Source organism: Corylus avellana, chromosome 3 (genome assembly GCF_965113065.1).
Source record: "Corylus avellana chromosome 3, dhCorAvel1.hap1.2, whole genome shotgun sequence".
NCBI lineage: Eukaryota > Viridiplantae > Streptophyta > Magnoliopsida > Fagales > Betulaceae > Corylus > Corylus avellana.
The window spans coordinates 13,278,711-13,298,197 of NC_142492.1; the positions used below are offsets into that span (position 1 = coordinate 13,278,711).

At 37.5% G+C, this 19,487-nt stretch overlaps 1 protein-coding gene across 2 annotated transcripts; it reads right to left on the bottom strand.

Annotated features, from left to right (window-relative positions):
* Positions 1–559: 559 nt before the first annotated feature.
* On the bottom strand, positions 560–12,746 carry LOC132174881 (BTB/POZ domain-containing protein POB1). 2 transcript variants are annotated; one of them, XM_059586616.2, is made up of 6 exons: positions 12,286–12,746; positions 3,477–3,599; positions 2,972–3,093; positions 2,832–2,895; positions 1,972–2,251; positions 560–1,678 (listed from the first exon to the last, which is right to left on the bottom strand). In XM_059586616.2, the coding sequence occupies exons 1-6, from the start codon at positions 12,551–12,553 to the stop codon at positions 865–867; spliced, it is 1,671 nt and encodes a 556-aa protein (XP_059442599.2). In that variant the 5' UTR covers positions 12,554–12,746; the 3' UTR covers positions 560–864. The 2 variants fall into 2 exon arrangements, with proteins under 2 accessions (XP_059442599.2, XP_059442598.2); XM_059586615.2 differs by having other exon boundaries at positions 3,477–3,602.
* Between the last annotated feature and the right edge of the window lie 6,741 nt (positions 12,747–19,487).

Genomic DNA, 19,487 nt, shown 5'->3' on the forward strand with positions numbered 1-19,487 from the left:
CCTTTCGAACCGACAATGTCAGTAAAGTCGGTTATTTCACCGACTTATTCCGTCAAATTTTATTTTATTTCGCATTTCGAACCAAATGCGGTCGATAAAGTCGGTGTCGGTCGAAAGTCGGCAAAGTCGGTGTCGGTTATGTTGGTATGTGGATTGTCGGTATGTGGAAAAGTGGCAAATTTGTCGGTAAAGTCGGTCGAAAGTCGGTTCGGTTAAAAAACCTCTTCCGCCTACCGAACCGAAAAATTCATAATAAAAAAAATCATGCCGCCTATTGTCTGCTATTTAGTCGGTAACGGTGGGTGTCGGTCGAAAGTTAGTTAATCGGTAATTTGCTTAGCCCTAGTTGAGCTTAAGCAAAGATTTGGGTCTCCTAAATATCGTAATAAAAGGAGATGCACCGAAGGTTGTATACGTTTTGCGGAAAGAAGGTTGTTGTTAGATTGAGCATGGGTAGCTGATTGATGATGCAAAGACGATATTCAAGTGAGACACACCAAAAGGGATACAAACATGAAACCCGAGCAGTTAGAGATTAACATGCATATTGGATTGAGAATTCAAAAGGCAACGGATTGCCCTAACGCAACACACTTGAGAAGAGACATTTTTCCTCCTTTTTGAGATTGGACTCAAAAGGGGAGAACCCATTATACTTCAAATCCCCATTTTTATCCATCTACCTCAGAAAGGCAATTGTTGTGGATCAGTAAAGCAACCTATTACACAGTCTCTAAAACACAAAATAAAACTAGGGCTGGCCAGATGCTAAATGAGAGAGAGAGAGAGAGAGAGAGAGAGAGAGAGAGGTGTCAGGTGAAGTGAACCCATCAAAAGCTTCACCAAATGAGACCTGAAATTGTCTCATTTCCTGATGGTGAGCTCAGCCCTAAGATGGACAACCCCATTGATGAAATAGAGGCTGTCCTCAGCCATGAATTCTGTCCAGGTCATCCCAAAAAGATTTCGATACCCAACAGCCTTCCCTCCTGTGAAAGTATAATTTCCTTTGTACTTGCTCACAAACTCCTCAGTAGGCTTGGACCTTGCCGAAAACTCATAGTCAACAGCAAAACTAACTGATCCTTTCTCTTGCATCCCCAAAAATAGCCCAAAGCAGTGGTATGAGCTTTGTTGGTCCATGTTGCAGTGAGCTGACAAGAAAAAACCCTGTCCACCCAGGTAAAAAGCATGGGAGTAAAGTCGACTAGTGGGAAACAGACATGCGCAATCCTCCCGTTTCAGGTCCAGGTACACAATACACTGTTGAGAGGGTAGTTCGAATTCCACCACCTTGACTGGGCGATATTTGTATGCCCGTTCCACAAATCGGTGACAGGTGCCACTGGCCTCCTCTGCGGCAAGGGAGCGTTGCCGGAATGGTGTCTCAGCCTTGAACAAGAGAGCCCCAAGCACAAGCTTTGATGCCACCTCAGAATCAAAATCATTGCAGGTTAAAACTTTCCTTAGCTTTCGGCAGTTCATGTATGGAAAACGGATGAGGTGACAGAGGCGCAAGCCAAGGACCTCTCTTCGGTCCTCGAGTTTTGGGTAGTGGATCCGAGCCCACTTCAGCACAAATTCATAAATAGAATCCTCTGAACCCACCTGGAGATCATCACTGGACAACACTGCCTCTATACCAGCCAGGGGCAAGTTCAGCAGCTCATCCTGAAACCTGGCAAGCACTGCAGCAAATTAATATTTTCTCTCACATCTGATTTTGAACCATAAGTCACAATAATTGAAATTTGAACGTTATTATCTTGTTTAATCTAGCAAAAATGCAGGAACTGCTTCACAAGGTTGATCACCCATCCTAATCATTGACAAAGTTGGCAAAGAGGAAAAACCATATCATACGTCCACATTTTACTAAGCTCAAACAAAATTTTACTATTAGAGAATATAAACTCCATGCATTAAGCAATCATTGACAAAGAAAAAGAAATCTGAAAGAGAGAAGCTCACTTAGTTATGTCTTTGAAGCGTGCAGCAAGAAACTGTTTGGCTGCATCTGTCAATGGCTGAACTGCATCAGCCATTAAAACAGTAGAAGGAAGATCTAAATAGAGCAATGCAGACTCGCAAGTCATTGGCAAGTTCCGCAATGATCTACTACAATATCTCATGCACGAGGCAACCTCAAATTTGTCAGCAGCCATAAGCACATCCAACAGAGCAGTAGTTGTCATTCTTGACAAAGTATTGCTGTACATAAAATTAAGAAGGTCCATAAGGGCCGCTTCTTCTGCTCCAGCATAACAAGAAAGAAACAGTACTTAATTAACATTTATCTTGTAAAATAGGGAAGCCAACAGAAACTCACATACACACAAGGATTAGAAGTGGGAGTTTGGTTCTGGTGGTAATATGGAAACCAAAGACTGGGGAAGAAACAGAACAACACAAGAAATTCAACCACTTCCTTCTTTCTTTTTTTATTTTATTTTATTTTATGACTAAACTTCAACCATTTTCATAGGCGAGTGACAATTTGACAATTTCGATTCGAGAATAGATCAACATTTTGAACAAGTATCTAAGTAAAAGGATTGGCTAGTTGCTTTCAACTCTTCCAAACTGGTCAGCCACCATGATCCATTGGAGCGCGAATTTTCGCATTCATAACCTCGCTAAATGGGTCACGTCTGCCATGTTTTCTGGAAGTATTCCATTTTCCATTCTGCCCCTCATGGATCTTCCCTTGGAGAGAGGGAAGGATCCGCCCTTGTAACTCTCCCTTGTCTTTTCTCACTTATAATTTTTTTTTTTAAAAAAAAAAAAAAATGGGTAGCCAAATAACAAACTAATGAAGATTGTGTAATTACCAGATGCATGGATTCGTAGAGTTACATGTCGCTGCTCTGACTCTCTCATGCCATTTGAAAACAACTACAACAGGCATGAACCCAATAAGAATAAAGAATCCAAGGAACAAAAGTTACACAACCAGATTAAGATTCCTCACCTTATAAAAAAATGGACTCTTTGCTGCTAAAATTGGAGAGCTTATGTGTAAGGTTTTGACTCTAAGAACGGTTGAGCAGTCCATGCTCCACATTGAATCATTGCTAGGTGCAGCCTCATCACCTACAAAAGCTTCTACCAGAGTGAAAACATACCAATACCAATCAATAGTAAATACAATTACATGCTGCTGCACTTAATGCACATGTACCACCATACATGTGTAAATGGGTGCAAAAATGTAAATTTACATGCTTAACACGCATGTGGCTTACAAATAGTGGACAAAGCACAACTTCATATTCTCCATATATTAGGGCGAAATATCATTTCTAGATAAAGATAATACCAAAGAGAGAAAATTGCTGTAACCAATACAAGATGATCATCATCAGTTCTCCATATAAGACTAATAGGAGGTCTTCAACTTCAAGCTTAAATAGAGATAAGCAAATCATAAAAGAAAAGAATAAGTAAACCACTTTGATTCAAATTAATCCCAACACCTGAAGGTAATTCCTCAATCATTGCCACATCTTCCTCATCTTCATTTCCATAGCTGGCACCATCCTCCGTATCCGGCATGTTACAGTTTATAATCTGGTCTCCGAAGTCGACAAGGAGATCCACTGCTAAGGGCAAAAGCAATAATATTTCAAATCAGTATAGTAGATATTCAATTATTCACAAGGGATTAAATGCAGTTGGCACAACGACAAGCCAAGGCATCAGTGAATAGTCTTAAAAGTCTTGATAGAAACCACCATTAGAGGTGAGAAAGAGTACCAAAAAAAACACTTACCATTTCTGCCAACTAAATCTCATAAATTTAGCACTGATGTTTACAAATTAAACACTTAAATATCACAGCTAATGCAGTAACACAAAACACGTCTATGTTCAATACAGAAAGTTGAAAAGTGTTTTCAGTGGGGTCTACATTTAAAAGTATTTCTGTGGAGCCCACATAAGAAATTTTTTTGAAAAGTGTTTCTGATGTAACCTTTTCTTGGGAGTTAAGTTAGAGTCCAACAAGGAGTAAATCTCTATATATGTTATGCATTTATTTTTAGGTTGATAAGGAATAGATCTCTAATTCAGAAACTTTCCATACTAGAGTCGTTCTAGTCTTAGAAGTCAAGACTTAATTGATCTATTATGTAATCAATAGTCTATTGTTTCCCTATTTAAAGGGAACTATCAATAAGAAAAGTATGAGTAGAATATTAATTTAGAATACAATTTATTGTGTTTTGGAGGTCAAGGCTTACTCAAAGTAGCCATTGGAGGTTACAACTCCCTCAAATGAGCCAATATCCCTTTTCTATGTTTTGTTACCAGTTGGTTCGCATCAGTTTTCTATTTACATAGAAACAAAACCTAAACATGTTTATTTTGAGAAAACACATTCTTATTTTTCCAAGTGTGGAGCCTAACTTCTTATTAAGGGTAGAAGAGAGGGGTGGTTGCGCAGCCACCTCTAACCAAAGGGGGGTGGTTGCACGCAGCCACCTCTAACCTGATGGGCATGGCCACCTCTCTATTTGTAATTTATCATTATTTTCTAAAGTAGTAAGTCAGCCTTTAACCCTAAAAAAATAAACATTTGCTTTCTCAAAATATTCATATAAGGTGTGAAAATTTTTCTTAGAAGTCTTTGTGTTTTGTTTTAAAAATTTAATCGTTTGTTAAATGTTTTTAGAAAAGTGTCTTCGTTTTTAAAGCAAAAAAGTATTTTCAAAAAGTTCAACAAACTCCAGCCTTCCAGGGGGCATAGATAAGATATGGAGACAGTGCTTTTGCCTACCCAGAGAATATGACTAACGTGAAGGGAGAAGCTATAGCCCTGCTCCACCCACTATCTATTCTCTAAACCTAAAAAGTACCTCAAAGTCTTATTGCTAATTAGGCAGCGCATTCATGCATATGAAACTAAAGATATTTCTAATTAGTAATCGGAAACAAGTTAATGATTACAAAATTGTTATTTTAACGACTCTATTGCTAATAGAAGGGACATGAGAAAAGTAGGAAAAAAAAAATATTTTCATCATTTTTAACAATATAAGTAAATGTTGCACTAGAAGACCAAAAAAAAAAAGCTTTCTTCTCTCTCTTCTTTTCCTTCCCAGAGGAGGTGTGTGAGGAGTAGTTTTTGTCTTAGGCAGGTTGCCGGTGGTGGCGAGATGGGTTTATCAAGAAGCTGCTCGGTGGAATCCAAAGATTTTCAGATGATGGTGATGAATGGTGATACTAGTTTGACATTCAAGGAAAGAAGTCAAGGTCTAGTGAGGTCCATAAGGTTGGGAAGTAGTGAAGCAGTATGGCTTTTGCACATTTTTGAGGAGTTGATTTTAGTGAAGGATTCAAGGGTGTTTAGAGATCAATCTAAACCAGGATACCCACAAGTGCTAGCCTAGAAATGTTCTAATAGGTGTGGCATTTGGTGATTGAAGAATGTGACGGGAGGGAGAAGCGTAAGGCAGTCATGGTGCCGGAAGGAAAAAACCAAATAGGGTGGAGTAAACTTGAATCTGAACTGCAAATAGCCATAAGGTTTTTTCAACCACACTTGGCCCAAAGGAACGATGCAATGAAGAAGAAGAGAAGTTTTACTGAGGTGCTGCAATCCACGTTGCATCCAAATGAGGAACTATTTGGGCCATCGTCTGAACCTATCGCTAGGGTGCCCAAATGGTTGTCGGAGGGAAACGTAGGTCCAGGCGAGTCACAAACGAAGAAGTTTAGTCATGTCCCTGTTCCAGCTAGTTCAGGTCAAGTGACCATCCTCAAGTCTCCAGTGGGTTGTCCGGCGACATCAAAGGGCAAGGAGAAGGATAAGGGAACTTTGTTGGAAGATGAAGAGAGGCAGAGGTACGCCAATGAATTTCCGGCGAAAGCTATTTTGTTGGGTAGCAATGCTTTGTCTCATGCGATGACGGTTACGAAGGGATGTACTAGACCTGATAGGAAGGAATGTTCTAACAGTGGGTATGTGGTATTTGGAGATATCGAATATGCCAATCTTTAGAAATTCGTTGGAAATATTACAGCTGAAGATTGGGTGTTGCTTGGAGCGGCTGGCAGTGGGCAAACGGGCTCCGTATGTCAATGGGCTTTCGGAGCTTGGGCCTGCGCAAACCAATTCTGAAGTATTGGAAGGAGATGACATTCAGCCCAACCAGAAGATGGGCGTGAATCATGCGGTGGAGGCTGGGCCCAAAAGGTATGGTAAAAAATATAAGAGACTAAGGCCGAAAAGTGTGAAAAAATTCCAAAGGACTAGGATGACGATCAAGTTAGGAGACCCAGGTGCTTCTTCGTCTGTCGCCGGGCATCGCTTTACACTGGGTCAATCTCAAGTGGGTTCATCGGCAATATCTAAGTTGGGTATATTGGGAAAAGCTCCAATCAGTGTGGGTATGGGGCTGACCGGCATGATGAATGGTGTTTTACACCTGGGTTGATGACAGAGGACACCGATGAAGCAAATGGAGGAAGCGGGCAACGTGGGGGGTGGCGATAGGGGCTTAAATCCTCTAGGAACATTGCCGGCAAGCGCTCCGGCAGCCTTTGAGCATCGGGTTGTGCCGGCAAGGGCTGTTTCTGGGGATGATTCTGGCAGCGAGGGGGATTTTCCTAGGGGTGTAAAGGTATCTAGACCTGGGAATGCCGCTAGCCCATCACCTTTGAAAGTTTGAGAGATAGAAACTAGGATTGTGGAATTTTGTCCTATTGAGGCAGAGGTGGAAGATGGATTGACAAAAGGGATGGAAGATACGACGGGAGATTGTCTAGATGTCTCTTTGGAAAACCGGAAGGACATGGACAGTGGGTCCTCTAAAGCCAGCATGGAGGTGTCTATTGTTCCTCATTTGATGGAGAAATCTATTCTTCTCAAGGAGTCCATGATGGCAGGCCAAGAATTGGAAGTATATGAGGAGGAAGAGCACAGTCTGCTGGCGTGCTGTCCAGCTAAGGGGTTTTCGGTGAAGAAGGGGTCTAATTCTGCTGATAGATTTCTGAAGCTTGTGGAGGAGATTAGTCACTATGTGGGGATCTCGTGTGATGGGTATGAAAGGAAGCTTTCAGAGCTGTTCGCGACTATTATCGCGAGTAATGAAGGAAAGGGAACAGGCGTGGCCTCAAATACGGGAAAGAATGGTATGAGAGAACTCAATAACCTTGCATGCTCCATCAATTATGACGGTAATGCTATTAGGGGGAGGGCTAAGGGAAGAACTCATAGAGATCTGTCATGAAGCCTAGGATTGTTTCTTGGAATGTGAGGGGCTTGAATGAGGGCAATAAGTGCTTGAGGGTGAGGAATATGCTTAGACAATGGAAGGTGGACATTGTGTGCTTCCAGGAGATGAAGATGGAATCGATTTCCAGCAGTTTTGTGAATAATTTGTGGGGTTGTGCTTACGTCGATTGGTGCTTTGTTGCTTCTGATGGAGCTTCTGGTGGCATTTTGTTGATGTGGGATAGAAGGGTGGTCACGAAGATCGAGGTCTATGTGGGAGAGTTTGTCGCAGCCGGTTTATTCAAGAATGTGGAGGATGATTATGTTTGGGCTTTTGCGGGGGTTTATGGCCCGAATCTTGACTACTTTAGACGTTTTCTTTGGGAAGAGTTGGCTGGTCTTTCTAGTTGGTGGGAGGTGCCATGGGTTATTGGTGGTGATTTTAATGTCATTCACTTTCCTAGTGAAAGGTTGGGGGGAGCGCGGTTCAATGCCGCAATGTCAAAGTTCTCGGACTTCATCTTCGAACAGGGGCTTATGGATCTTCCACTTGCAGGAGGGACATTCAATTGGTCCAATTCTTATTCTCGGTCTAGGATTGATCGCTTTTTTATTTCTCCAGAATGGGAAGCCAAATATCCTAGCTTGCTTCAGAAGAGGTTGCTTAGATTGTGCTCGGATCATTTTCCCATCTTGCTTGATTGTGATGGTATGACGGGGGGTAAGAGTATGACTGGGGGTAAAAGGCCTTTTAAATTTGAGAATATGTGATTGAAAACTGATGGTTTTGCAGATAAGGTGCGAACTTGGTGGTATTCATACAATTTTTTTGGCACTCCAAGCTTCATTTTGGCACGGAAGCTTAAGACTTTAAAGATGGGTATCAAAAGATGGAACGAGAATGAATTTGGAAATGTGAATGTTATTTGCAAAGAGAGAGGAAGAATTGAAGGCTATGAATAGATTGGAGGAAGAGAGAGAACTAGGAGAAGAAGAGAAGAATGGAAAAAGGGTGATTGTTAGGGAGTTGGAGATTGCTCTTTTACAAGAGGAAATTAATTGGAAACAAAAATCTAGGATCTGATGGCTCAAGGAGGGTGATAAGTGCACTAAGTTCTTTCATCGGATTGCCAATTCTAATAGAAGATACAACTCTATTGAGTCCCTGTCCATCAATGGTGTTCTTTCCTCTAATCAAGACATCATTAGGGATCATGTAGTGCATTTCTATAAGTCTCTATTCTCTGAACAATGCAATTGGAGGCCTAGGTTGGACAACCTCGCCTTTGATTGTTTGGGAGGGGGTGAGGCTGATTGGCTAGAATGTCCTTTTGAGGAAAGGGAGGTGTTGGAGGTGGTGAAAGGTATGGATAGAGACAAGGCTCCGGGTCGGACGGTTTCTCAATGGCTTTCTTCCAAGATTGTTGGGAAGTGATCAAGGAAGACATTATGGCAATTTTTTCAAATTTTAATGCTCGTGGTAAGTTTGAAAAAAGCCTTAATGCTACTTTTATTTCTCTTATTCCAAAGGTTCCTGGAGCGTCCGAGCTTAAGGAGTTTCGTCCTATTAGCCTTATAAGTGGGATTTATAAGATTATTGCTAAAGTTCTTGCTAATAGGATGATGAGGGTGTTGGATAGGGTGATTTCAAAGCCTCAGAACGCATTCATTAAAGGAAGACAAATCACAGATTCGGTTCTTATAGGAAGTGAATGCCTGGATAGTCGTATCAGTTATGGGGAACCGGGATTGCTTTGTAAATTGGATGTAGAGAAGGCCTATGATCACATTGACTGGAAGTTTCTCTTGTATTTATTGAGGAGATGTGGATTTGGTGAGAAGTGGTGTTCTTGGATAGAGCAATGTATTTCGACTGCTCGTTTTTCCATGTTGATCAATGGCACTCCTGATGGTTTCTTTAGCAGCTCCCGAGGAGTGAGGCAGGGAGATCCGTTGTCTCTGTTTCTGTTTGTCATTGTTATGGAGGCGTTTAGTAGGATGATTGCTGCTGCCACCGAGAGTGGCTTTATTTCGGGCTTCTCAGTGGGAAACAGTTTATCTGAGAGGATCAACATTTCCCCTCTCTTGTTTGCAAATGACACGTTGGTATTTTGTGGGGCGAATCTTGATCAAATTCGTTCCCTTAAAGCCTTGTTTGTTTCGAAGTTGCTTCGGGTCTAAAGGTGAATATGGCTAAATCAACTTTGGTCCCGGTAGGTGATGTGGATAATATGGAAGAATTGGCTAGTGTTTTGGGTTGTGAGACAGATTCTTTGCCTTTGAAATACCTGGGGCTCCCCTTGGGCGCTCGCTTTAAGGCCAAATCTATCTGGGATGACATTTTGGAAAAGATTGATCGAAGGTTGGCGAGCTGGAAAGGAATGTATCTTTCTAAGGGAGGTATGGTTACTCTTATAAAGAGCACCCTCTCTAACCTTCCTACTTATTTTTTGTCCCTTTTTCCTGTTCCTGTTTCGGTGGCTAAGCGCATAGAGAAGCTCCAACGTGATTTTCTATGGGGAGGTTTAAACGATGAGTTCAAATACCATTTGGTTAATTGGAATAAGATTTGCTCTCCTATTTCCAAAGGAGGTTTAGGGATCAGGAAATTGAGACTGTTCAACAAGGCTTTGTTAGGGAAGTGGCTGTGGCGTTATACGCATGTGGCGAATGGTCGTGGATGCCAAGTATGGTTCTGAATGGGGTGGTTGGCATTCTATCAACATCTCTCGGTCTCATGGGGTGGATCTTTGGAGGTATATTAGTAGGGGGCGGCGGATGTTGTCTAGCCATACAAGATTTGATCCAGGAGATGGTTCCAAAATCTGATTTTGGGATGATGTTTGGTACGGAGAAGTGTGTCTTAAGGATGTTTTTCCAGGCCTTTACACCATAGCTAATGCAAAAGACGCATCTATTGCTGATAATTTGGACCTCACGGGGGGAGCTCTTCAATGGAATGTTAGCTTTTCTCGGTTGATTCATGATTGGGAGTTGGAAGTGCTAGCCTCGTTCTATACTTTGTTGTACTCTCATAAAATGAATAGGGCAGGAGAGGATAAAATGTGGTGGATTCCGTCAAGTAAAGGGAAGTTCGATGTTCTATCTTACTATAATGTTTTGGCTAGTACTGAGGCTAGTCCTTTCCCTTGGAAGAGTATTTGGCGCACCAAGGCACCCACGAGAGTGGCATTCTTCACTTGGACGGCGGTGTTAGGAAAGATCCTCACAATAGATAATCTTAGGAAAAGGAATATCATTGTGATCAATAGATGTTGCTTGTGCAAATCGGATGGGGAGACGATCGATCATCTTCTTCCCCATTGTGAGATCGCTCACTCTCTATGGTATGCTATTTTTAGCTGGTTTGGATTGTCATGGGTCATGCCTCAAAAGGTGGTGGATTTGTTCGCTTCTTGGTGGTCGGGATTTGTTCGCTTCTTGATAGATAGGGTAAGAGTTGGAGAAGGGATCCCACCCAAGAATGACAGACCAAATCACCTATAGCACTAATGTCCAAAATGAGTTTCACCAATGAGAAGAGTAAAAATCTCATTGAACATAACTAGTTTTTGGAATTAACAGCGTTGTAAAGGCTTGTGTAACTTCCTAACATGGTAGATTATGTAGTTACCACAATAGTCAGGGTAGTAGAGGGGGGTTTTGGCAGGCTTTTTGTTCCGAGCACAATGCCTTTGCAGCAAAAAGGATAAAAAAAATCACAATGAGCAGAATAATCAGCATAAAAGCATTAAAACCTTATATATTCATGAAAACATTGCATAAAACTCGTGAAAAAGATGCCACCAACAGTCGTCAGTAAATAAGATAATACTCCAACTGCATCATATGCTCACATATACTGCCATAAACTATCAAACATTCAGTAAAACGTCCCTAAAGCAATCTGATGGGAAAATACTCAAACAGTGTTTATGATGTTTGACCGGACAAGCAAATCAGACTGGAAAATTAAGAGTAATTCTAAAAGTCCCTTTTGTATCACTCTTGTGTCCCTAAAAAATGAGTGTGACTTTTAAATTCATCATTTGATCAAAATCTAATAGTGATCAATCACAAAGCCAATGGTGATTTTAAGAGTCACATCATCCTTAGAGGAATACAAGAGAGACTTGTAGCATTACTCGAAAATTAATACCAAATCAGGCACTACTCTGGGTTCAATCACGACCCCGAGCCCCAATTTGTAGAATCAATAGGTACACTAGCCTCAAGAAGTGAAGGTCACTAGTTTAAAACTCCCCCTCCCCCACCTATTGGGGTCAATTACTTATAAAAATAAATAAAAAAATCAACAAATATGCTGAGAGCCAGAAGTTTCTAATATTATGCTCCTGGATACCCATGTAAACATTGCACATTTACAATAACTGTGTTGTCTCACAATCACAACATAAATTAGGATCATAGGCACCAAATCATCAAATCATAATGGGAAATACATGCCAAATCAGGCCCTACTCCTGGTTCAACCCCTTAACCCCAGCTCCAAGATTTCTAAATTCAACATGCACACTATGAGCCAAACGGTTTTAAAATTATATACTCCTGGGTACCCATGGAAAATGTTCCACATCTACAATAATAGTCTGTTGTCTCATAATCACATCAGCTAAAGATAAATGCCCCAATTAGTATTATTTTCGGCAAATGAGACCCCAATCTTCAACCATACAATCCTCTAAATCGATATCTAACTGGTTGCTATCATATATAACCACAACGAAATAGAAGTTTCTCAGGGAACTATTACAATCAGACTATCAAAGCCTAATATTTCTTCCATGAATTCAAAATTCACACAAAAGCCCAACATTCGACCACAAAAACCCCAAATTCACATCAAGTACCAAGAATTTATCACAAGAGTGAAAGAAATTATAGAAATAAAAAAAGAACATATTTCATCAATGCTTTGGACCCAAAGAAACCGAAAACGGAAAGACCAAAACTTTTCTTCCGAATTCTTCATTTTCTCGGGAACCATACAGAACCCAGTTGCATTCAACGATCAATTCACAAACACAAGCACTCACAAACTCTCTTACCAGTCTCTTTCTTAATCTCCTCCCTCCGTCTCTTCCTATTGCGGACCCAAACAGCGATGCTGGTGCCACCCTCACCGTCCGATTTGGTCTCGGGAAAATCGGGTATTATCTCGATCCTCAAGACCCGATCGGAGAAATTGCTGTCGTTGAAGGCGAACGCGAAATCCGAGTCGGACACGGACCCGGACCTGCATGCGAGCCCACCCGTCGAGAAGTCCGAGTCCATGACCGTCCGGGGATCGAAGAGGTCTGCGTTCGATTCCCCCATCCCCAAACCCTGGAAAATACTCTCAGAAACGAAACACTTCTCGACAACGGTTTGTTTCCGGTGACAAAAGAACGGAACAGATTTTTATGTATCTTGTTGGATTTGAATTTATCCGTTCAGAACTTCAGATCAATCATTCTTTTTGTTTTCATTTAAAGAAAACTTCTCCTCCCTTTTATTCCTTGTATCGCTAAATTTTAGAAAAAATAAAAACATTATTTCGAAAAAAAAAAATACACAAATTTTCATAAACAAGGCCGCTGCCGGTGACCATGAGTTATAAACGGAAATATTTACGTAAAAATAATTTTAAATATTCAATTTTTATTATTAATTTTTAATTTTTAATAAAGACTAATTCAAAAGTTAATAGCCACACATGAGTCCAATAGTATAGAAAAAAGGTAAATATATTATAAATCTATATGCCAACCCGCTAAAACTGTAAAATTCGAGTTGAGATATTCGGCCGCCTCAAGCGTCAAACATGACCTTTTTTGTTTTTTGTTTTTTTTTTTATTTTTTAGAAGATAAATATTAAAGGAAAATTTAAATTTGAGGTATTAGCATTAAATTTGAGGTATTAGTACTAAATTTAAGATGATAAACTCCCTTTTAAGTGATACCGTCACTAAAGGGTTAACCTTCCACCCATAAGTTTTAATTTTAAATCAAAAAATAAATTTTGAGGCATTAGAAATTAAATATTAACTTATAAAAATTAAAAAAAACACAAAAACACAAAAACAAAATCTAGCAGGACTAGGAAGAGAGAGATTTTTCTACAATTTTTTTTTTTAATAAAGTCACATCAAACTTTGGCTGACACTTGTCTGACTCTTGACAGCCTGATAGCAGGACTCGTAAAATCCCTTAAGTTTTTGTTTAGAATTTTTACTTCCTCCATTAATCAAAATGCAAAATAAATTCACACTTTTCAATTTTCTCATATTTGTTTAACCCCGTTAGTCCCAAACAAAAGGCATTAACTTCAGTTCAATTTTTGATCAACGTGTCTATAAACTGGTGAGATTATCTCCTTCAGCCTTTCTTCAGTCCAACAAAGACTGAGGGAATGGCGTTGGTGAGCTCCTTTAGGTTGCTGAAGCCCTTGCCACTTCAAACTGGGACCTGAAGTCCAAGCTATCTTCTCCTGCGCCAACGGCGTCTGCCGTCCAAGCTTTCATCATGCATTTTGTTTAGTGATGACACTGAAAATAGATGGGCCACAAGGGCTGAGATTGATGTCCATGAGAAAATATTGATGTATGTGAGGGATGTGGAACCCACTAATCTGAAGAAATGGTTAGTGATGACACTGAAAATGGATGGTTATGATTTATGAAGCTTCTCTCTGCAAAACATCATGGGTTTCCACTTTTGGTTGCTCCAAAGGTCTCTCTCAATCGATCTCTCATACACAACAGACACCTATTCTTGAATATATATATATATATATATGTTGTTTATGGGGTTCTCTGTTTCAGTTATGGAATTCACAGATCATTATGAATATATTGAAGTGATGCTGAGAGATGTCGAAAATGGTGAGAAAACAACAAGGCTGATTGTAGATATGGACTTCAGGTCCCAATTTGAAATGGCAAGGGCTTCAGCAACAACGCCATTCTCTCAGACTTTGTTGGGACAAAAGAAAGGCTGATGGTGCCAAAACGGTGAGTTTTGATCCTATGTGTTTATTGTGGACACGTAAGATCAAAAATTGGACTGAAGTTAGTCCTAATCAAAACAGTGCCTTTTGATTGGGACTAACAGGCATTAGACAAATTTGAGAAAATTTAACAGTGAATTTATTTTGCATTTCGATTAACCGAAAGAGTAAAAATTCTAAAAAAAAAAATTTAAGGATTTTACAATTTTGACGCGTTGACTCAAGAATTTATAATATATTTACCCTATAAAAAATAAATATATAGCAATACTCTTTGCATTTTACTGGTAATGAAAATGAAGCTCATCTTGGGGTGACATTTCAAAAGTTTACCATAATTTCAAAATACGAGTTTTGAAAATCGAGCTCTTTTAAAAATGTAAAGAATTGGAGAATGTATGCAATGGTTCATATTTTACCGTTTTAAAAATATTTTTAATTTATGCTAAATACTCTATTAGTAAAGAGAAAAGTTACATTTGTTATAAATATTGTTAGATTGCAATATTAAATAAAATATTTAGTTAGCTCATTGGTTGAGTTTGGACGTTTTCGAAGGGTTAAAATAAATAGCTGCAAATATGCAGTTACTGAGACGTGTTGGAGTTACTGAAACTTGAACCAACACGTCCCAGGTTGAACAGACATAGCGTTACCATCAATCTAGCACAATGCATATGGTCTTAAACTCGCAGTCGCATATATATTAATACGGTAACTGCCCCTTCATTCTCTATAAATAAGACACTCCCTTCGAATTTACTATTCAGTTTTTCATTCTCAACATTAGTAGTTCACAAGATATGAGAATTCTCCAGAATTGCTATATGTAGAATTTATAGCTTTGTTATATCTTGGAGGCGATTTGCTAGCAACCTATTAGCAAACTTATTTCAAGTGGGGGCAGATATCATCTTAAAGATAGCAATTCATCGTGCCTCTTTTGTTTTAGATTTTGTTCTTACTTGAATAATATTTTCCTAACAATTTAGTGTTTATTTCTGATTATTCTTCCTTATCACATCACTTTCCTAACAATTTTAAGACGATATTCACAATGAAAGGAGGATCTAACGTAACCGGTTTCAAAGTTGTGAATCAAGATTTTGAGAAATTGGACCGGTTTGATGGAACCAATTTTACTTGTTGGCAAGATAAGATGAAGTTAATTTCTCCTCACTGAACTGAAGATTTTCTATGTGCTCGATCCAAGTGTGAATTCACTTCCTGATCCAACTCCTGAAGATACTAATGATGTCAAGGCGGAGAGGAAGAAACGTGAAGAGGATGAACTGGTCTGCAAAGGGCACATTCTAAACACTCTTTCTAATAGATTGTATGATTTGTTCATTGCAATTAGGTCGCCGTGGGAAATCTGGAACGCATTGGAAGCAAAGTACAAAACTGAAAAAATAGGTACGGATAAATCTTTAATTTTGAAGTACTTTGAATTTAAAATGGTAGATAATTTGTCTATTCTAGATTTTGGTCAATAAACTTCGTGATCTTTTTATAAAAATTCCTAAGTCTTTCCAAGTGGGAGCAATTATTGCAAAACTCCCATCAAGTTGGAATAACTATAGGAAGAAGCTTCTGCATATGTCAGAAGATCTTACGTTAGAGCAAATTGGAAAACATTTGTGAATTGAAGTAGAAAGTCAAATTCGTGATGGTATCCAATTTGAGACTAATGTAAATGTTAATAATGTTCACAGCAGAGGTAATAGAACACAAAATTAACTTCAAGTGAATAAGAAGGGAACTAATTTTAAGAAGAATAACTCTAAGGATCCTAACAAAGACAAGAAAAACATGTCATGTTTTAATTGCGGAAAAAAGGGCCATTATATTTGTGAGTGCAGATTTTTAAAAAATAAGAAGAAAGAAAATGGCAACATTTCAAACATGGCAAATGCAGTTGAAGAAATTAACGCTATGGTGACTAAAATATGAATTGGCATGATAACTGAAGTGAATATGGCTGTGGCTACAAATTCTCCTGATTGGTGGTTTGATTCTGGTGCTACCATGCATGTGTGCAGGGAGAAAACACAATTCAAGACCTATGTCATAGCAACTGATGGTGAAGACGTTTTGATGGGCAACCACAATTCTACTAAGTTTCATGGAAAAGGGACTATAGAGATGCAGTTTACTTCTGGGAAGAAATTAATTTTAACCAACGCCTTTCATGTCCCAGAAATTAAAAAGAACCTTGTATCTGCCAATTTATTTTGTAAGAATGACATAAAGCAGTCATCGAGTATGATAAGTTGATCTTGTCTAAGAATGAGATGTTTATAGGAAATGGTTATTCTTGTGATGGAATGTTCAAACTCAGTATTATTAATAAAGCTATTTCCCATTCTTATTATATTGTTGAGTCATTTTCTTTATGGCATGGTCGTTTAACACATTTAAATTTTAAATATTTAAAATATATATCTAAGCATGGTATAATTTCTTATGAGCATGATAATAATGAAAATTTTGAAATATGTATTCAAGCAATTTTTTTTTTCTTTTTTTTTTCAAATTTTACTAAAAAAATTATATATATTTTTTATTTAACTATTCACTTTTTTTTTTTTTTGAAAACTATTCACTTTTCAAAGCACCTGCATCTTAGAGCATTCACAATGGAGGAGCCAAATTTTTATGCAAAATGACTTCTTAAAACTCACTTTTATCTAGTTTAGAGCATTCCCAATGAAAGAGCTAAATGTTACTTTTATCTAAAATGACTCTTCAAATGTTTAAAAAACCTCCTACATTGGATTAGCCAAAAGTAAATGTAAAATAGATATTTGATTGAAAGAGCTAAAAAAAAAGCTAAATGTAGCGGCACTTTTCAAAATGGAGCTATTTTATTTTTCATTGTTTCTCTCATCTATTTTCTCATTTTCCCAAATATTTCCTACTTTTTCTCTGCATGTTCTTTTTTTTCCAAAACTTTTTCCATTTTTCCTCTCACATGTTATCTTTTTCCCAAAATTTTTATTGCTTTTAATAATATTTTAATAGAATAGATAGAAATATAGCTAATCGGATGTATAGACATTTAAAAATGGCTTAGCTAAACTAGATAAAAGTGAGTTTTGAGAAGCCATTTTACATAAAAATATGGCTCCTCCATTGGGAATGCTCTTAGCTAATAAATTTTTAAATACCTCTACATCTAATTAGCTATATTTCTATCTATTCTATTAAAATAATATTTTATTTTTAATTTTTTTATTAGTTTTAATTAAAAAAAAAAAAAAAAAAACCAAATTAAACAACTCATCCCCTTGAAAAGTGGGAAAAGATTTGGGAAAAAGAAAAAACATGTAAGAGAAACAATAAAAAATAAAATGGCTCCCTTGAAAAGTGCTACTATATTTACCTTTTTTTTTTAACTCTTCCAATCAAATATCTAATTTTTTTTTTGGCTAATTCAATGTAGGGTTTTTTTTTTTACAAATTTGAAGAGTCATTTTAGATAAAAGTAACATTTGGTTCTTTTCTAAAAAATAAAAAAAAAATTTGGCTCTTTCATTGTGAATACTCTTACTCTCTATTTTAGTTATTCACTTTCTTTTTTTTTTTTTTTCTTTCAAAATACATATATTCCAAAGTCCTGACTTTTTTTTTTAATTTTTTTATTCATCAATTTTTGAGTTATAATAACTAGTAAGATGCAGCTACATTTTTCTCCCAAAGTCATATCTCGAGTAATGCTACATATTATATGTAAAAAAATCCTACCCTGTAGAGTACTACCTTAAGAATTTTAATGAATCTTGATCCTATTAATTTGAAGACGGTACTCAATGCTATTGAGTATTAATTGACCCTTGATTACTTTTAAAAAAATAAATAAATAAATAAAAACTTAACAAAGGTTAATGCAAATATTAGTTGGGAGAATCTAGCATTAATATTAGAAGAATCCCACCCTCTTTTCTCTTATATATATTCTCTCTTGGATGTATGATTTATGTTTTTTTTTTTTTAAAAAAAAAATAATAAAAAAAATAAAAACTTTTAATACATTTTCATGGCTTAAAAGATAAGAAATGATTTAATAGGTCTTTATCCCTTTAGTGATGTGATATTAATACCCACATCAGAGAGCAGCTACCCAGCTAACACGAGACAGGAAAGCAACTAATTATATCATTATATGGTAAGAAAATGGGTGGTACAGGAAACGTGCAACCCTACATTTCATCTTTAACAATTAATCGAGTTGCTAATTATCAACTGTTGGAGCAGAATTTGTAATCTTCTTTTTATTTATTTATTTTTTTTAATTTTAATTTTTTGTAGTTGTAATCTTTACGTGTGGATTGTTTAATCTTAAAGGGTTACTTTCAATCAAAATAAACATCCAAAATCATAAGAGGTTCGCAAACATTATCATCCGGGGAGGCGGGGATCGTAGAGGTCCGTATGGATATATATAAATGTATTAATTTCAATTTTATATAAGTCAACATGCGGAAACGTAGACAAGCCCTCAATGGGTAAATACTTTGAGAAACAAAAACAATAATCTACAACCGTTTGTTTCTGGTAAAAAAAATTTTGGAAAATAGGAGAATAATTCCAATCCGTTTGTAGTGCAAACGGGGTATTTTTACACTATCAAATAAGAAGCAGACACTTAAGTTTAAAACATAAAGAAATAAATAATCCTTTATATACCGAATAATTTTTATTCTCTTGACAAAATACTTATAAATAGACAAAATATCGATTGACAAAATATCAATTTTTCATATTTATTCATTGAAAAAAGATTAAGAATATAAAGCCCTTACATCAGAGAATATAAAGCACTGCAAAAACATAGCTAAAACTATGAGGTTACAACGTCAACATCATACAGACAAACATAAAAATCTTACAATCAAGTCATATCTACGACTTCAACATCAGCTAAACCATGTTCAAAATTCTGTTATAGAACATATTTGCTCCACGCAGACTCAATCTAATACATATGTAATCCATATTCCCAACATTTATTTTTTCAGCCATAAGAGCAAAACCCTCACACTGAAACAAATCCACCTCGACCCAAAGGCCAAGACAAAAACCTTCACCCCAAAGATCGCTCATGAAAGCAGATCTAAGGAGAAGTCAAATCCTTATTCAAATTAAAAAATAAAATAAAATAAATAAATAAAATCAGCAAACAGCTACAACAGCTAAGGTGAGGAAGGCGAAGCGCACTAGCCAGTGCATGGTGGACGAGATTGAGATGTTTTGCGCAGA